Source organism: Mastigoproctus giganteus, chromosome 1 (assembly GCF_048544385.1).
Source record: "Mastigoproctus giganteus isolate SK-2022 chromosome 1, ASM4854438v1, whole genome shotgun sequence".
In the NCBI taxonomy this organism is placed as follows: domain Eukaryota; kingdom Metazoa; phylum Arthropoda; class Arachnida; order Uropygi; family Thelyphonidae; genus Mastigoproctus; species Mastigoproctus giganteus.
The window spans coordinates 212,433,804-212,450,862 of record NC_143575.1 but is presented as its reverse complement, the minus strand read 5'-3'; the positions used below and the strand labels follow the sequence as shown (position 1 = coordinate 212,450,862).

Here is a 17,059-nt window from a genome sequence, read left to right as displayed (position 1 = left end):
ACATTAAATGATATGGGAATAAAACAAAATGACAAATACATATACAATTTACAGTAGTGACTGTTGTCCTCACAGTTCATGGGAGAGAGCAGCAAGAGCACTGTCAGGCTTGTTTCCCATTATGCTCACTAATTAATCCATAGTAGTCTCCAACTGGGACAGTTTCACTTCCGTCTAGATGGTTGCGATGGATTGCAACGCTTTGTCAAGAGATGGTGGCGCTACATCTGCTGTGGTCGGGATTCCCTGTAATAGTTACGGGGTTTGGCGGTTGTCAGATGCAGCTGAAAGTTCGTGGTCTATGGAGGGTGTTGGGCTGAGTATCCCATGTCTATATCATCAGTTGATGGCAAATTTCTTAAGGTCGGCATCAATGTCTTGGATTCATCCGAGTATCTGGTATGGTAGGAAACGATCTGATAGGTGGAGGTTTGAATGAAGAGGGCAAATAGTTGGGGTGGCTCTGAGCTGGGCAGGTGGAATCCTTCAGCCACAGAGATCCCAGAATGAAGGAGATGTGATCAGACCGGTCAACAATGAGAGAGGGCAACCTGGGGATTCCCTGGGCCTGGGCCATTTCCGTTGTAAGAACACGGGGTGGTAACCTGTGCTTGTAGGTTACCCATTTGAGGAGCCAATATTCCACTGCCCAGATGGGTTTTTTGATCGTAGGTGCTGCCGACGCTCAGATTTCAGCTGCATAAAGTAGTAGGGAGCATATTATGGTCCTGACATATTTTGTTGCTGTAATCCTGTCTGAGACGTAATGCAGGTGTTGTTTTGCTCTCCATTTCAGGTGCACCGCACGACTGATGAGTTTGTCAATGTGCTTGTTGAATCTGAGTTTTCTGTCAAAGACAACCCCCAAATCTAAATTACATGGAACAGTTGGGATTGAAACTCCACTGATGTTGGGCAAGATGATTGTTGTTTCTTTCTTCAGGGAGTAGAGCATGCACTTCGACTTCGCTGGGTTAATGTTAAGGCCAAATTGTTAAATTTGCTAGTGTGAAGAGGACACTGTTAATTTCCTCTGTGATCCTAGAGGGGTCTGTGTTTGCTTGGATGGTGGTCAATATTTTTAAATCATCTGCGTAAGACAATACATCTGGTCTCTGGCTTATGAAAGGGGAGATAATGGCAGTAAAGAGGAGATCAGAGAGGACTCCTCCTTGTGGTACTCCTGTAGGTATTTGCTCGATATAGGTTTTTTTTTAAATGATGGAGTATGATAGTATGGTTGAGAAGGAGTGATGAGAGGAAGTGCAATGCATCCCCGCCTATAGAGTAGTGATTTTCAAGCAGTTGTAGGAAGGCAGGTACCTTAACGGCATCAAAATCTGCTTCGATATCGAGTTCTTCTTTTCTCTCAAATGCTGTAAGGATGCTGTGGATGGTGGCAAGGAGATTGGTAAAGGTGAGCCTATTTGGTAATAAAGAATGAATTTGTGGTGGGGAAACATCTATATGAAGAGAGACTGTGAAGATATGGATCAGAGTTTGTTTGTTTGTTATTTAGGAGCATTAGCAACTAAGGCCATATTGCTCCGGGGATATGCGGTGGTCATTCTCTGACCTTTCCGCATCCTCCGTATTTGGTGGTCACGGGCTCGAACCCCGATCTAATCAAGAAGCATGTGCTACGCACTGCTGCTCCTGCCCACCTGGCTACGGAGGTGCCAGTGGATCAGAGAACTTGGAAACTGGTCCCTTGGTGTGGGGGAGGGGATCTGATTGGTGGCTAGAAATGTTCAATTATTTGGCAATGTTCTATCAACAGTTTTTGTGTGACACAATCATCTTGCATCAAACAAGTTTCCTTCAGACTATACATGAGATGAATATCTATGTACTCAGTACTGGAATATGAAGTAATTTCTGTGAAACGTTATTATTATTATTATTAGCCATATGGTGCAAGGAAGCCCGAGGCTTATACTGCACCAGCCAAAAAAAATTCCCGAGTTGTGCCAAACCCATATACACAGATGTACTGAGAGAGAGAGAGAGAGAGAGAGAGAGAGAGAGAGAGAGAGAGAGAGAGAGAGAGAGAGAGAGAGAGAGGGGGGGGGGAGAATGCAAGTTTGTTGACATTAGACTTGAACTTCTGTCGATTGTATTTTTCAGGAAATAATATGTGGACTTATTTGTTTATTGTTTTAAAACTATTTTTATCCTCTTCCCCTTTGTTTTGAGATCACATACTTTTGGCACATTTCCAGCTCCATTTCCTTCATCTTGGATTAAGATATGACTTAAAATAACTGTTGTAAATCACTTTCATTCATAATAACTGAAATAAAGTGTTTTTGGATACATTGTTTATAAGTTATTATTTTGTATCCTACAATATGTCCCCCAATTTTTTCTGCCTATTTTTGAAATACCCTGTATATTAATTAAATAGTCATAAAATTCTTCACTAATTATTTTAAAGACTTTGTAATGTCTTCTTTATCCCATCTTTAGAGGCATATAATTTTGCAATCAATAGATATTCTGTTAAAATTTAAATAATTTTTTACAAATATTATAGAGACAACAGAAATCATTTAAAATAAACTAATTTTATGCTACAAAATATTTTAATCTATACATATACATTGCGAGGATAAAAATAGTTTTAAAACAATAAACAAATAAGTCCACATATACTTATATAAACAAATACGTCCACATATTATTTCCTGAAAAATACAATCGACAGAAGTTCAAGTCTAATGTCAACAAATATATCTTCTTTCATCTTTTCAACCTTCAACCCATGCATGGTACAAACTACTACAGGTTTTAGTACCTCTCGGATTTGGGGTTTTCATAAAAAATAAATAAATATAATTCAAATTAAATTACAATTTTCATAATATATTTTCTAATTAACTTACCCTTCCTCTGTCCATAACCAAAATCTTGTCATTAGACCAAACAGTATTTAATCGGTGAGCTATGGTAAGGACGGTACAATTGCGAAAAATTTCTTGAATAGTAGTTTGGATCAGACGATCTGTTTCAAGATCTACTGAAGCCGTAGCTTCATCAAGTAGTAGGATCTTCAAAAGTAAACAATTCTATAAGCTAGGAAATCTTCAATTAGAATTCAATTTCAAATACTTGCAAGAAAAGATAAGTGAACATTTTGAACATTTTCTTTAAAGGTTTAAACTGAGAAAGGTTTGTAATTAAAAATATAAAGAAGCATAAATGTGTATCATTCAGTGTTAACAACAGAAAATTTGCATAAATTCTTAATACACCACTATAATAACTTGTGCTGTTATGGAAGTAACAAATTAACTTGGAACACAAGAAATATACATAGCAAACCAAAAAGCATAACTAGTGGTAATCCAGCAATTAGCAAAATTTTTATAGTACCTTTTACAATTTTAGGTTTTCATTAATTTTTTTCCGAGCAAAATTCATATGATCATATTGCTATTTGCTCTTTTTCAGTTTATTAAGTTCAATTTTTCTTGCTACAATGGACAATAATGGCAATGAAGAATTGTAAAAAAAAAAAAAAAAACTAAAAAAAAAATAATAATAATAAATAAATAAAAATAGGTAAGCTCTAATTGCCATTTTTAACTGTACTTGATTAGTTGAAATCTTTTGGAGAGAAGGAGGGTTAGCTACACATCTGAAACATGTTATTATGCCATCCTCTAAGAACAAAATTACAGTATTTCAATGTTGACCCGAGTCAAAAGTGAAGCTATTTCATTTTATATTGTGCTGCTTCAAAAAAATTGCGTATACAGATAAATATGTATAAAAAATATGTATGAAAGGCAATATGATCAATTAAGTCAGAGATTTCCAACATTTGTGTCACTTGAGGCACCCTTAGAATTAAAGACATTATCATAGCTGTCAACTTTTGATTTACAAAAAAAATTAGATTTTTTGTTTGTAAGAAGGAAAATAGATTTTTTCCAAAAAATGCAGGAGTTTAACCCAAAACAAAGGGAGAAAACAGGAGATTTTTCAGAAAAGCAGGAGGCTTTTTAAAGCCACACTGCACTAGAAATTAAATTTCATTGGAAAAATACACATTTTATATTAAAATACAGCTGGAGGATTGATGCTTCTAAACATTAGTTTACCTAATTTTTTCTGCCTGTGGATTTCTGTTTGGATATTGTCATCAAATTGATCCTGATTTCTTCAAGAAAGATACTGTTGCTGACTTTGCCCTCTTCAGAAATGCTGAGTTTGTCAAATGTTTAGTCAAAAGTTTTGTTTATAACATTGATCCTAACTGTCTAGACTAAGCTGTCACAGCATTTCTAAAGCTTCACACAAAAGAGAAGATCTGAATTCAGTTTTGGTTTTTGACATGAATAATGTCTATGCTGGGGGTACTCTACGGTGCTCGGGCTGTCATGAAAAATGAAACGTCTAACTGTTGTTATATCTCCGAAACTAATAGACATATAGCATAAACAATTTATACTTATTTTGTCGGGTATATAATGCCGTCGACGAATATGCAAGAAAAAATTAGAAATTTTGATATAATTTTTTTTTTTCAAAAAAACTAAAAAGTTCACGTTTTGGTCATTTTCCGTTGCAGCTTGGTTACTTTCACTCTCAATAACTTCTAAAGAGAAGGGCAACAAGATTGGTGAGGGAAATGAAGGGATCCTCTTACCAAGAGAGGTTTAAGTTCTGCAAATTGCAGCGGCTGGAGACCTGGCACCTACAAGGTGATCTGATTGAGGTGCATAAGGCCTTGAATGGGTCAAGCACACTGAATTTTGATGGGATTCTTCCACTTGCTCAGATTATGAACCTAAGGGGGCATAAATTCAAATTGAGGAAAGACAGTTGTAGAATAGATGGGCAGAAATTTGCCTTCAGCCAGTGGATGGTTAATTGCTGGAATAAACTTCCATTTGTCATTGTGGAAGCTGATAGCTTAAATATATTCAAGGAGGAACTGGACAAACATTTAGAGGGAATGGTTGTGTGAATTTTTTTTTTTTTTTTTTTGGCTGATGCTACATAAGCTCATATGCTTGCTTTCTTGCATTACATGCCTCTATTACTAATACTATTATTACTAGACAGACATAAACAGTAAGGGACAAAATCGTTCAGTAGGAAATGTAGTTTTTACATCTATAAATAGTTTTGATGTAGCTCTTATGTGTCCCGAGTAATAGTGATGCAAAGTTAAAAGAGTTGAAAAATTCGAGCATTTTCAAGTTTGTTTTTACAATATCTTGAAAACTATAAAAGTTAGGCAAAAACAGCAAGCAAAAAAATTGTTGCCCTTTGAGAGCTCTACAAGGATATATAACTAGATTCGAAATTGGGTTTTTAGTTTTCAAGAGTTGAACAACTCGTTAAAGTAACTACTTTGTTCAGTTACTTCGCATTTGTCGAGCAGTGCGGTTGTGTTTCATTTAGTTTTGTGACAATGCCAAAAAGTTACATCAACTAAACACGTTCAAAGATTTCGACAAAATCACAAATCTAAAGTTGAAAAGCAAGCACCAAAGTAGGCGGCGGAACGCAAGAGAGAGAGAGTTGTAAGTGTAAACACGAGCAAGATCAATTAGAGGCACATGTCCAGCCATCAACATCGAAAAGAACAGTACAAACATGCAACAATAAAGGTTACCACAAACCTCTATTGTTGATTGTAAATGAAAATACCGAATAAAATAAAACTGATTATTATTAAGTTTAAATTGTATTGTTTCATTTCACATGATGTTATTCACGGATCCACCTTCAGCTCAATGGAGCCAACGCCGATTTTTCTAACCTGGCTGAATATTCTCTCACACTCAGCATAAGGAATTGTTCAAATGCCACACATTATTTTGGATAAAAAAAAAATAAACAAAATTCAAGCTTCTTTGCTTTTGTCAGTTTCCCAAACAAGAATAATAGCATCATAATAGCATCTAATAGGTACTTAAATTGAAACTAACATGCCTGATGCTATAAAACATCTATTTCTTTATCTTTAATGACACCAAGAAATACAGGAAACTTGTCCACAAAAAATTTCAAATTTGATAATGACCCACTCCTAACTGATAAAATTTGTGCTACCTCAGCATTTATAAGAACATAATTTTTTAATGAGCACTTATGTATCATGTAGTCACATACAGCCATAAAGTACTTTCTCACTGAGCAAAAGAACATAATCTTCTTCTCTTGTTTCAGCCTCTTCACTGGCAGTAGAAATGCCTATGACTAAGTCAGAATCATCCTCTTAGTTTAGTTTGCTATTGGTAATCAATTTCCAAAATGGAAGTAGAAAATCTGAAAAGGGTTGGTAACACAAATATGTACATAACATTTTTCAACATATCTAGGAGTACACAGGTCTGAAGTATGTTTGATTGAAGAGCTACGTTTGGATTTTCAAATATTGGCACAACATTTAAGAGAAACAAGCAAACTGCTTTATTCAACATAAACAGAGCTTCTGCATGAATGAGAAAAACATGCCTAGACTAATTCTAGACATGTTTCTTGCTTGGCCTGTTTAGGATTGTTTGACCAGAAGCAATTCAGAAGTTCCTTATACTGGGGAGTTCATTAATGTGTCTTCTTTTAAAACTGAATTTCTTTCAAACTTTCCAGATATTGACTGGAACTTGAGAGTTGATTATTCACACAGTAACAAGGATATTGTGGATTTACTGGATGACTGTTTTCTATACCAGCATTTTAGCAAGACAATGAAAGAAAAAAATACTACTGATATCATTATCAGCAGTGACTTTTCATGCATTAAGAATCTGTAGATAAAAGAATCACTAGGTAGCAGTGATCACACTGTACTGATATGAGATTTATTTAAAGTAGTAACCAATGTCAAGGGCAAAGGGAAGGCCTTTTGCCCTTTTTTAAAGGAAATTAATATGGTCTTGAACACTTTTTAAAATCTATTAACCAACTGATGTTAACAGCAGTGAATTCTAAATGGAAAACATTCAGAGAAGTAATTGCAAAAGCTGCAAGGCATTTAATGCCAATTAAGAGACACTGTTCAAGGTTTAGATGGATGAAAGATGACTTGATGAGACTAGATGCAGAGAAGAAAAATACAAGGGACGCTTATAAATTATCAGGAGATACAGAAATCTACAGTAGATATAAACTAGTCTACAATTAAGCCATAAAGTGGATTAGCATTAGTAGAGGCATATGATGCAAGAAAGCAAGCATATGCAGCATCAGCAAAAAAAAAAAAAAAAACCCTTCCACTTCACAATTCCATTCTTCCGAAATACCTGGCCAGCTGAGCCATAAATTTATTTAGGCTATCAACTTCCACAACAAGGGTTGGAAGTCTGTTCCACCAACCAACTACCCACTGGCTAAAGGCAAATTTCCGCACATCTCTCCTACATCTGTCTTTCCTCCATTTGAATTTATACCGTTTCAGGTGATTATTCTGAGAAAGAGGCAGTATCCCATCAGCATTCAGCATGCTCAAACCATTCAAGGCTTTGTACACCTCTATCAGATCACCTCGCCGGTGCCTAGTCTCCAGACACTGTAATTTGCAAAACTTAAGCCTTTCTTCGTAAGAGCAACCCTTCATTCCGTTCACTAACTTTGTTGCCCTTCTCTGTACTCGTTCCAGCAGCTCTACATCCTTCTTGAAATGAGGCCTCCAGACCTGTATACAGTACTCAAGGTGCGGCCTGACCATTGCCTTATACAAGGGAATAATCACCTCCCTATCCCTGCTAGAAAAATTTCTGTACATCATTGATAAGACACCATGAGCTACTCTTGCAGCCCATCTGCACTGCTCAGAGAACTTCATATCTGCCTGCACAATTACCCCCAGGTCTTTTTCATTCTCTACCACTGTCAGTGTAGTACCACAGAGTTGATACGTTGCTCTGGGGTTGCTGTTTCCCATATGTAGTAGTTTACATTTGTCAATGTTAAACTTCATTTGCCACTTCTCAGCCCATCTGCTCAACCTTTCCAGATCCTGTTGTAGCAGCATAGCATCAGTAGCGTCCTTATCAACCTACCAATCTTTGTATCGTCTGCAAACTTGGACATTAAGCTTGATAATGTCCAAACTTGGACATTAAGCATGATATACCATCATCAGTATTATTTATAAATACAGAAAACAACAATGGACCCAACACTGAACCCTGAGGGACTCCACTAATAACATTAGTCCACGATGAGCAGTGTCCATTAATTACCACTCTCTGTCTTCTGCCACTCAACCATCCCTTTATCCATAGCAACAATTTGCCACCAATGCCACACTCCTCCAATTTGTGCAGCAGTCTTTCATGTGCAACAGTATCAAAAGCCTTTCTAAGATCCAAATATATATCAAAGTTATTCCCTGCATCCAGTTCTTTTGTGACTACATCATAGTATCCAATCAAATTGGTCAGGCAAGACCTTCCCTTAACAAAACTGAATTCTTGTCAAGATGATCCTGCAGTGCTTCTTTAACCAGTGCTTCCATTAATTTTCCTGGAACAGAAGTTGAACTCACAGGTTTATAATTACTTGTGCCAGCCTTTGATCCTCCTTTATGAATTGGGATTACATTTGCACATCTCCAGTCTGTGGGTACCTCCCCTGAGTCCAAGGAAGCTCTCATAATTATGGCTAATGGATTGCTTACTTCCTTTGCTGCCCCTTTTTTAAATATAACTGGATAGATCCCATTCATCCCAGGTGCCTTTCTTGTATATATCTTCAACAATTTCTCCTCCACTTTACTCTCAATTATTACAATATCATCTAGCTCACTGCCAGTGTTTACTTCATCTATGGCATTCCCCTTCCTGAATAACTCCTCATGTGTGAATGTAGATGCAAAATATTGATTTAGTTTGTTAGCTACCTGAGCAGGATCATGAACAGTTGAACCATTGATATATTGATAAGTGGACCAATCTGATTCATTTCCTTCCTTCTAGAGTTTACATAAGTAAAGAACTCCTTGCTGTTTTTCTTTGCATCCCTTGCCAAAGATTTCTCGTAATCTGCCTTCGCCTGCCTAACCTCCTTTGTAACTTAGTTACAGGTCAACTTATAACTATCATAGGCTTCTGTGTCACATGTTAATTTATATGTATCCCATGCATTTTTCTTCTCTGCCATATGTCTCATTAGTTCATCTGACATCGATTTACGCCTGAACCTTGAACAATATTTCTTAGTTGGCATGTAAAGCCTAGTAGCTTCCAAAATAAGTTCTTTGAATGCTTCTCATTTTGAGTTTGCTGTTGGTAACATCATCAGTTGGTCCCACTGTATAGACAGGCATTAGACAGGCTAATGCAGATTACAAGAAGTCTCGGCAAATAATGCAAAAAAGAGGAGTAGAGACTTACTTATGTAAGGTAGAATGAAAGGGATGAATCACATCGGTCCACTAGCTATGAATAGTATAACAGTTGTTGATTGTGCTCAGGTTGCTGGCAAACTGAATAGATATTTTGCATATAACTTCATGCGTGAGAAATTTTTTAGGAATGAGGATGCAAAAAGTGTGTCAAATTCTAACAGGGGACTATATGATTTTGTGATAACCAAGAGGAAAGTAGAAGAAAAAATTTTTAAAGTGAAACAAATAAGAAAACTGGGGTGGATGGGATCTATCCAATTACATTAGGGAAGGAAACAAAAGAAATAAGCAAACCTATAGCTATAATTATGAAACCATCCTTCGATCCAGGGTAGGTTCCTATGGTTCCAGAGATGTGCAATTATATCTCCAAATCACAAAGAGGGTATCAAATGATGAAATGAGTAAATACAGACCTGTAAGCCTGACTTCTGTTTCAGAGGAAATAATGGAGTCAATGGTTAAAGAAGTAATCCAGGACATCTAGACAGGAATGCAGTTATACAGCATTCATAGCATGGCTTTGATAAGGGAGTGATCTTGTGTGACCAATCTGGTTGGATACACTATTCCAGAAAATCTTTCACACTGTTGCACACAAAAGACAGCTGAACAAGTTAGAGCAGAGGGGCATTATGAGGAAGTTACTGCTATGGATAAAGGGATGGTTGAGTGGAAGAAGACAAGGAGTAATTATAAGTGAGTACTGCTCTGCTTGGACAAATGTTATTCATGAAGTGCTGCAGGCTTATTGTTGTTTTCAATATTTATTAATGAAAATGATGAAGGCTTGCCAAACATAATGTCTAAGTTTGCAGATGATACAAAGGTTGTCAGGATGGTTAATGACAATAATTAGGGTACACTACTGCAACAAAATCTAGAAAAATTAGGCAGAAAAATCTAGAAAAATTAGAGAGAAGTGGCAATTGAAGGTTAATATTGACAAATGTAAGGTACTGCAAATGGGTGGCAATAATTCAGGAATAACATACCAACTCTTTAGTACAACATTGAGGGTAGTTGAGAATGAAAAAGACCTGGGGATAATTGTGCAATCAGAAATAAAGCTTTCTGAGCAGAGCAGACAGGCTACCAGAACAGCTCATTGGGTTTTTGTCAATGACATTCAGGAATTTTGCAAGCAGGGATAAGGAGGTGCTTATCCTGTTGTATAGGACAACAATTAGGACACATTTTGAGTACTGTATATAGGCCTGAAAGCCTCATTTTAGGAAGAAGCCTCATTTAATTTTAAGAAGGATGTAGACCAGTTGCAACGAGTACAGAGAAGGGCAACAAGATTAGTGAAATGAACAAAGGGTTGCTCTTACGAAGAAAAGCTCAAGTTTTGCAAATTACAGTGTCTGGAGAATAGGCATCTGCGAGGTGATCTGATTGAGTGTATAAAGCCTTGAATAGTTTGAGCATGCTCAATGCTGATGGGATTCTTCCTCTTGCTCAGAATAATCGCCTGAGAGGGCATAAATTCAAATTGAGGAAAGACAGTTGTAGGATAGATGTGTGGAAGTTTGCCTTTAGCCAGCGGGTGGTTGATTGTTGGAACAAACTTCCATCTGTCGTTGTAGAAGTTGATAGCTTAAACAGATTCAAGACAGAACTAGACAAACATTTGGAGTGAGTGGATGGGTGAAATGAGAAGGGTGTGTGTGTGTTTTTTTTTTGGCTGATGCTATATAAGCTTGCTTTTTTTTTTTTTTTTTTTTATGAAAACCCTAAACACAAGAGGTATTAGACCCTATTGTACTTAGTACAGCGCTTGGGTTGGAGGTTAACAAGATGAGAGAAGATATTTGTTGATATTAGACTTCAATTTCTGTAGACTGAAGTTTTCAGGAAATACGTATGAAGGAACGTTGTTCCAGAAAATGGCAGCTGAATGAATAAACAAAGAAGATGAAGAATTGGTTCTATGAGTTTGAAGTTGGACAGTAAATGGATGTTGGCAGGTGGTGGCACGTGTTCGGACTGTTTTGAAAGGGAGAGCGGGAATTATAGAAGCCAATTCAGAAGAACAGTAACCATGGAAGTATCTGTAGAAGAGGCATGCAGCAGAAACAATATCTCTATGAGACAGCGAATGCAGAGATTCTGTTAGAGATGAGTCATTAATTAACCTAACTGTTCTCTTCTGAATGGAATCAAAAAGCCTGAGACAGGTTTTGGGGGCACCACCCCAGATGTGGGAACAATATTCCATGGCAGGGCGGATTTGCGATTTGTACAGAGTGAACAGCTGTTTGGAAGAAAAGTTATGCCGAGAGCAAAACAGAAAACCAAATTTTTTAGATGCAGAGGAAGCAATATTTGTAATGTGCTTGTGCCAAGAGAGATTAGAAGTCAGGGTAATCCCCAAAAGAACTATATCAACTTGCCTAGAAATCGGAGTGTCACCAAAGATAAGCATAGGAGCAGAAGAATCCTTCATGCGAGATATCAGACAAGACTGAGTTTTAGAAGGATTGAAATCAACTAAGTTGTCTTTGCCCAACTGGATAATTACCTGGAGATCGGCATTTAGGGAAGTGGTAGCAGATATTCAAGAAGTTGAAGCTGATTGAGCAGGGCAAGGTTTCTCAAAATGGAAAGTGGAAAGCAATGTGCTATCATCGGCAAAACTATGGATAGGATTTCCAGTCAATGGAAGAAGGTCATTAATATACAAGAGGAAAGGAGTGGGGGAAAGAACTGATCCTTGGAGGACACCACTAATGCTGGTGCCCTTGGAGGGCACCAGCATCAGTGGAGAAGTTAGAAGACAGAGAGCCATCTACCATCACCCTCAGTGAGCGATCAGAGAGAAAACTGGATAACCAATTAAAAAAAACAGTTTGCAAACCATAAAATGGAAGCCTGTTTAGAAGACCTTTATGCCAAACACGATTGAAAGCCTTTGAGATGTCAAGAGCAACTGCTTGTGTTTCACCGAACTTTTCCATTGAATTTGTCCATCAATGTGTAACATAAGCCAGAATATCACCAGTGGATCGACACTGACGGAATCCATACTGGTGATCGTTGATCAGACGGAAGGTTTCTAGGTAGTTTAAGAGTTGGTGGTTAATTGATTTCTCCATTACTTTAGAAAGTAGAAGTAATTGCAATGGGATGATAATTGGATGGGAGGGATTTATCACCCGTTTTAGGAACTGGCTGGACATGAGCAAATTTCCAAGCAGAAGGAAAAACACCTTTGGAATAAGAAAGTGAAAAAAGGCGGCAAAGACAGGAGCAAGTTCAGGAGCACAGGTTTTGAGAACAAGTGGAGAAATACCATCGGGATCTGGAGCTTTTTTAGCATCAATATTTGTAAAAATCCTTCTGACATCCTTTTGATGGAAGACCACAGGAGGAATTGAATGGAGTGTGTTGGGAATGGTGGGAGGTGTTTTACCAAGATCATTACTACATGAGTTGAAAGAAAAATGGGATGCTAGCAGACCAGCTTTATCCTTGGCCGAAGTGACAACAGAACCATTTGGTTTTGACAGAGGTGGGAGCAGAGATGGGCAAAAGTTGCGGCCAATAGCTTTGGCAAGACACCAGAATGCTTGGCTACCATTAGGTCAAGAAGCAAGTTTTCAATTCTTAGTCTGTTCAAAATCTAGTTTGGACTGATTAATAACTGCTTTACAATTGTTGCAAGCTTTGGTGTAGGCAGAAAATGAAACTGAAGAATTGGAATCAAGCCAATTATGATATGCAACATTCTTCTCTTGAACAGCCTTAGCACATTTATTGGAAAACCAAGGTTTAGATAAAGGACGAGATTTTAAAGTCGAGTGTGGGATAAAGGATTCCGTTTCTACAAGAATAATTTCACTGACACGATCTGAGCAAACGTTGACATCAGAAGTTTTGAAATGGTAATCCGACCAAGGAAAAGAAATCTCGCAGGTCATCCCATTTTGCATTCTTGTAATGCCAACCAACACGAGATTGGGATTAGCCATGAGATAAAGGCTCCATTGGAAAGAGACAATCACCAAGTTGTGACCTGAGGTGCCTAAAGGACCACTCTCTTCGACCGCTTACTTAGAAGGATTGTTTGTGAGAAAAAAATCAAGCATTTTGGCTGTATGGTTAGGAATGTCCAGTATTCTTGAAGGTAAAAGAACAATCTGTGCAAGGTCATTAGTAATTGCACAAGCCTCAGCATCTCGACCAGCTCGGTTGGTGTGACTAGAAAATGGAAGCCAGCTGCAGTTGTGAACATTAAGATCACCAAGGAAAATTACCTCACTGTTAGGAAAGTTGGACTGAAGAAAGTCAAGCTACAAAGAGAGAAAGTCAAAGAGTTCCAAGTGATTAGTGGAGTTGGGAGAATGGTAGAGACAACAGATGAATTTGACACAATGAGGTAGAGAGATTTTAAGCCAGAGAAGATCAAAGAGAGGAGATTCCAAATTGCCAAGTCTCTGACAGGGAATATCGGAATGGACATATGCACAAGTACCACCTTTGTGGCGAAAGGAATCACACAGCAAATAATTCAGGCAACTGAGATGAGCAGTGGTTGAATCAACCGATAACCGCAGTTCTGTCAGAAAAAGTACATGGGGTTTGGCAGACTGCAAGTGGAAATGGACATCGTTGAGATTAGAATTGAGAACATGTATATTTGTGAAATGAACTAGGAAGTATTTGGGAGGTTTAGATCTTTTCGCAGATAAGCTTACTCTATTAGTTTGACAATTCATGGTGTATTGAATAGTAAGAAAAAAGTGGGGGGAAGACATGCTGTATGAAGTAATGAAATTTTTGGATATGGCATACATACGGTAAGAATATACCCAGATCCTTGACATAACGTGGCCTCAACAATGTCCCCTGCATACACACTACTCTGATTCCCTCCAGTCACTATCTGCAGAGTAGAGGTAGCAAGATTATACACTAGCTGAGCCCGAAGCCTCCTAAAGAGTTACCAATAGGTTCGGTCCGGTGTACTAACTAGCGGCCGGCCTACGAACATTGTTTTTGAGCTGTACCCTCGAAATGTAAGGAAGATTGGATCTTGCCATGATGTCCATCATAACCTCAAAAGTCATCAGTCATACTGCATGATGGAAGAGATGGGGAAGGGTTAACCGGAACTTAGCTCTGGAGACTAAACATGGGTTCCACCACTTCAAGCCTTCAATAAGCAAAGTGGTGGTATTGCACCGGTTGATGAGAGTCATCTACCTCCTAGTATTGCCTGGTAACACAGAGGGGTGGCATTCCTCCATGTGATGTGGGCACCACACCTCGACACCTGCTTATGTTGGTTCACACCTGGGTGGTCGCCCACAGTGTGCTTGTGTATGGGGGTTATACCCAGGATTACTAACAGTCCCACCATCATGAAGGTGCAAGCAGAGGATTTGGCTGTCACAGACTGTCCGGACTTCGCCGAAATTGGGTACACTTGACTTGAGTGTCACCTGAATATCAGTTCCATCAGCATTTTAGACTCCCATGTAGCAATTACAGCTTGTCTAGCATATCTGAGAGAATGTCTGTGACTGCCTCACGGACCATTCTTGAATCATGTGCTCATTGCTGATGCTAATGCTAAGAACGTTGATTTGTTGGAATGGGTGCAGAGAAGAGCAATGAGATTAGTGAGGGGAACAGAAGAGCACTCTAACCAGAAAAGGTTTCAGTTCCTTAAATTACAGTGGCTGGAGACTAGGACTGTGAAGAGATCTGACTGAAGTGTTTAAGGATTTGAATGAACTAAATAAGCTAAATACTGACGGAAACTCTCCTCTTGCTCAAGCAACACAAAGAAGGGCAGCGAGATTGGTGAGGGGAACAAAGGGGGTGCTCTTACCAAGAAAGGCTTAAGTTCTGCAAATTGCAGCATCTGGAGACTAGGTAAATGTGGGGTGATTGATGGCTTAGGATGTATAAGGCTTTGAATGGTTTGAGCAAGGTCAGTTCTAATGTGATTCTTCCTCTTGCTCAGATTACGCACTTGTTGGTGCATAAATTCAAAGAAGCACTGGACATATGATTGAAGCAAATGGGAAGGGTTTTTTTTTTTTTTTTTTGCTGATGTATAAGCTTGCTTTCTTGCATCATATGCCGCTACTAATGCTGTCAGATTTACCTTTAGCTGAAGATGCAATAGAACCATCAGGTTATAACAAAAGTGGAAGTATAGAGGGACAGAAGCTGCAGTCAATATCTTTAGCCAGGGACCCAAAGGCTCAACTGACATTTGGTCAAGAAGTAAATTTTCCCTCTTAGCTTGTTCAAAACTGAGTTTGGATTAGATTGATTCATTCAGATCTTTGACCTGAATGGAGTTGTCTAATCTTACAGCATATATTCAAGTAAGATGTACTGTTCTAAGGTGTCATGACACTAAGTAATAAATAAAGATGCAAAATTTAACCCCAGGAGCTCACACATCTGGTGAGTATGGGCTTGGCACATCCAGATTCCTAAGCTGGATATCATCATTCTTCTCTTTCTTGGTGATTCCCTTCTACTTCCGACTTTTGTTCTCTCTCCCTCTTGCTTGATCGCTCGCTCTCTCTCTCTCTCAGGGTAATTCTGAAATTTTTTTTGGCTGTTGCAGCATGAGCCTTAGGCTTCCTTGCACAATGATAATAATAATAATAATGGCAAGGGGTGCGACTGCCCAGCATCCTGATGGACCCGAGTTCGAGTACTGCCTTGGTGGAAGCGAACGCGGCTCCATCATGCTGGGAGACCGGTATAATAATAGTAATAAGTTAGAATAATAGTAATAAATAAATTAATAGTAATAAAAATTAATAAATAAATAAACATTGTGAAAGTTGCTCCAAGGGACCTAGCTACCCCAAGGTTGGAGTGGCGGTTAAGGCAGATTGTGGTTCCATCTGGTGTTGCTTCCAAGAACTACCACTGGACATAAGCCGAAGCTAAACAGGTCCACCTCCATAGATGGATGATGATGCAGAGAAATATTAATCATAGTGCATCAAGTGTGCCGCAGATAAAGTTACTCATGTTCAGGCCTTAGGCAAAGGATTCAGTTCGAAAAATCAGAGAAGGTCTCCCTAGGAAGACTGGAGCAGGTGGCACTGTTCCCCATATGGCTACCACAAGAGAAGGGTAAGACCATCCAATCCCACCAGCTGGAAGTGCTTCCTGCATAACTTTGCTAGTGACCACCCAGGAAGGGAGAAAATGCCAACGCATGAAGTGGAGCAGAGAAATGAATAAATACATCATGCAAGCATACTACGAAATAACGAAGCTGGAGACCAATATGACAACTTACAGGGCGAGACTACATACCATGTGGCTAGAATGATTCCTGGATATTCAGACCACCGAACAGCGGACCAGAGAAGGACCATCGTCACAAAGAACCTGACAGCTCCTGCAATCTTGGAAAAAATCAAGCAGAACATGAGTGATCAACTACAAAGGATAAAGTATACTGAACCAGAGAAGGAAGAGCAAAAAGAAATACAACCCACAGCAGCTGAAGTGGAAAGAGACGAGGCCATGATATCCAGAATAGAGGACAAGTGGAAGAAGGTCCTAACAGAATTCGAAGGAATGGACCCCCCACAAAGACTCACGTTACACCGAAGCAGAGGCCGAATAGAACCTTGTAGAGTCACAGACCACCTCAATCAGCACATAATACCGCATTACCTTGACAGCAATGGTGCAACACTG

General features: G+C 38.6%; 1 protein-coding gene across 1 annotated transcript in view; it reads right to left on the bottom strand.

Moving 5' to 3' along the window:
- Positions 1–17,059, bottom strand: part of LOC150091500 (ATP-binding cassette sub-family C member 5-like) — a 177,500-nt gene that overhangs the window by 27,932 nt on the left and 132,509 nt on the right. Inside the window, exon 8 of the mRNA XM_090384200.1 lies at positions 2,886–3,050. Coding sequence (XP_090240326.1) covers positions 2,886–3,050 — 165 coding nt within the window. The remainder of the gene's footprint in view (positions 1–2,885; positions 3,051–17,059) is intronic.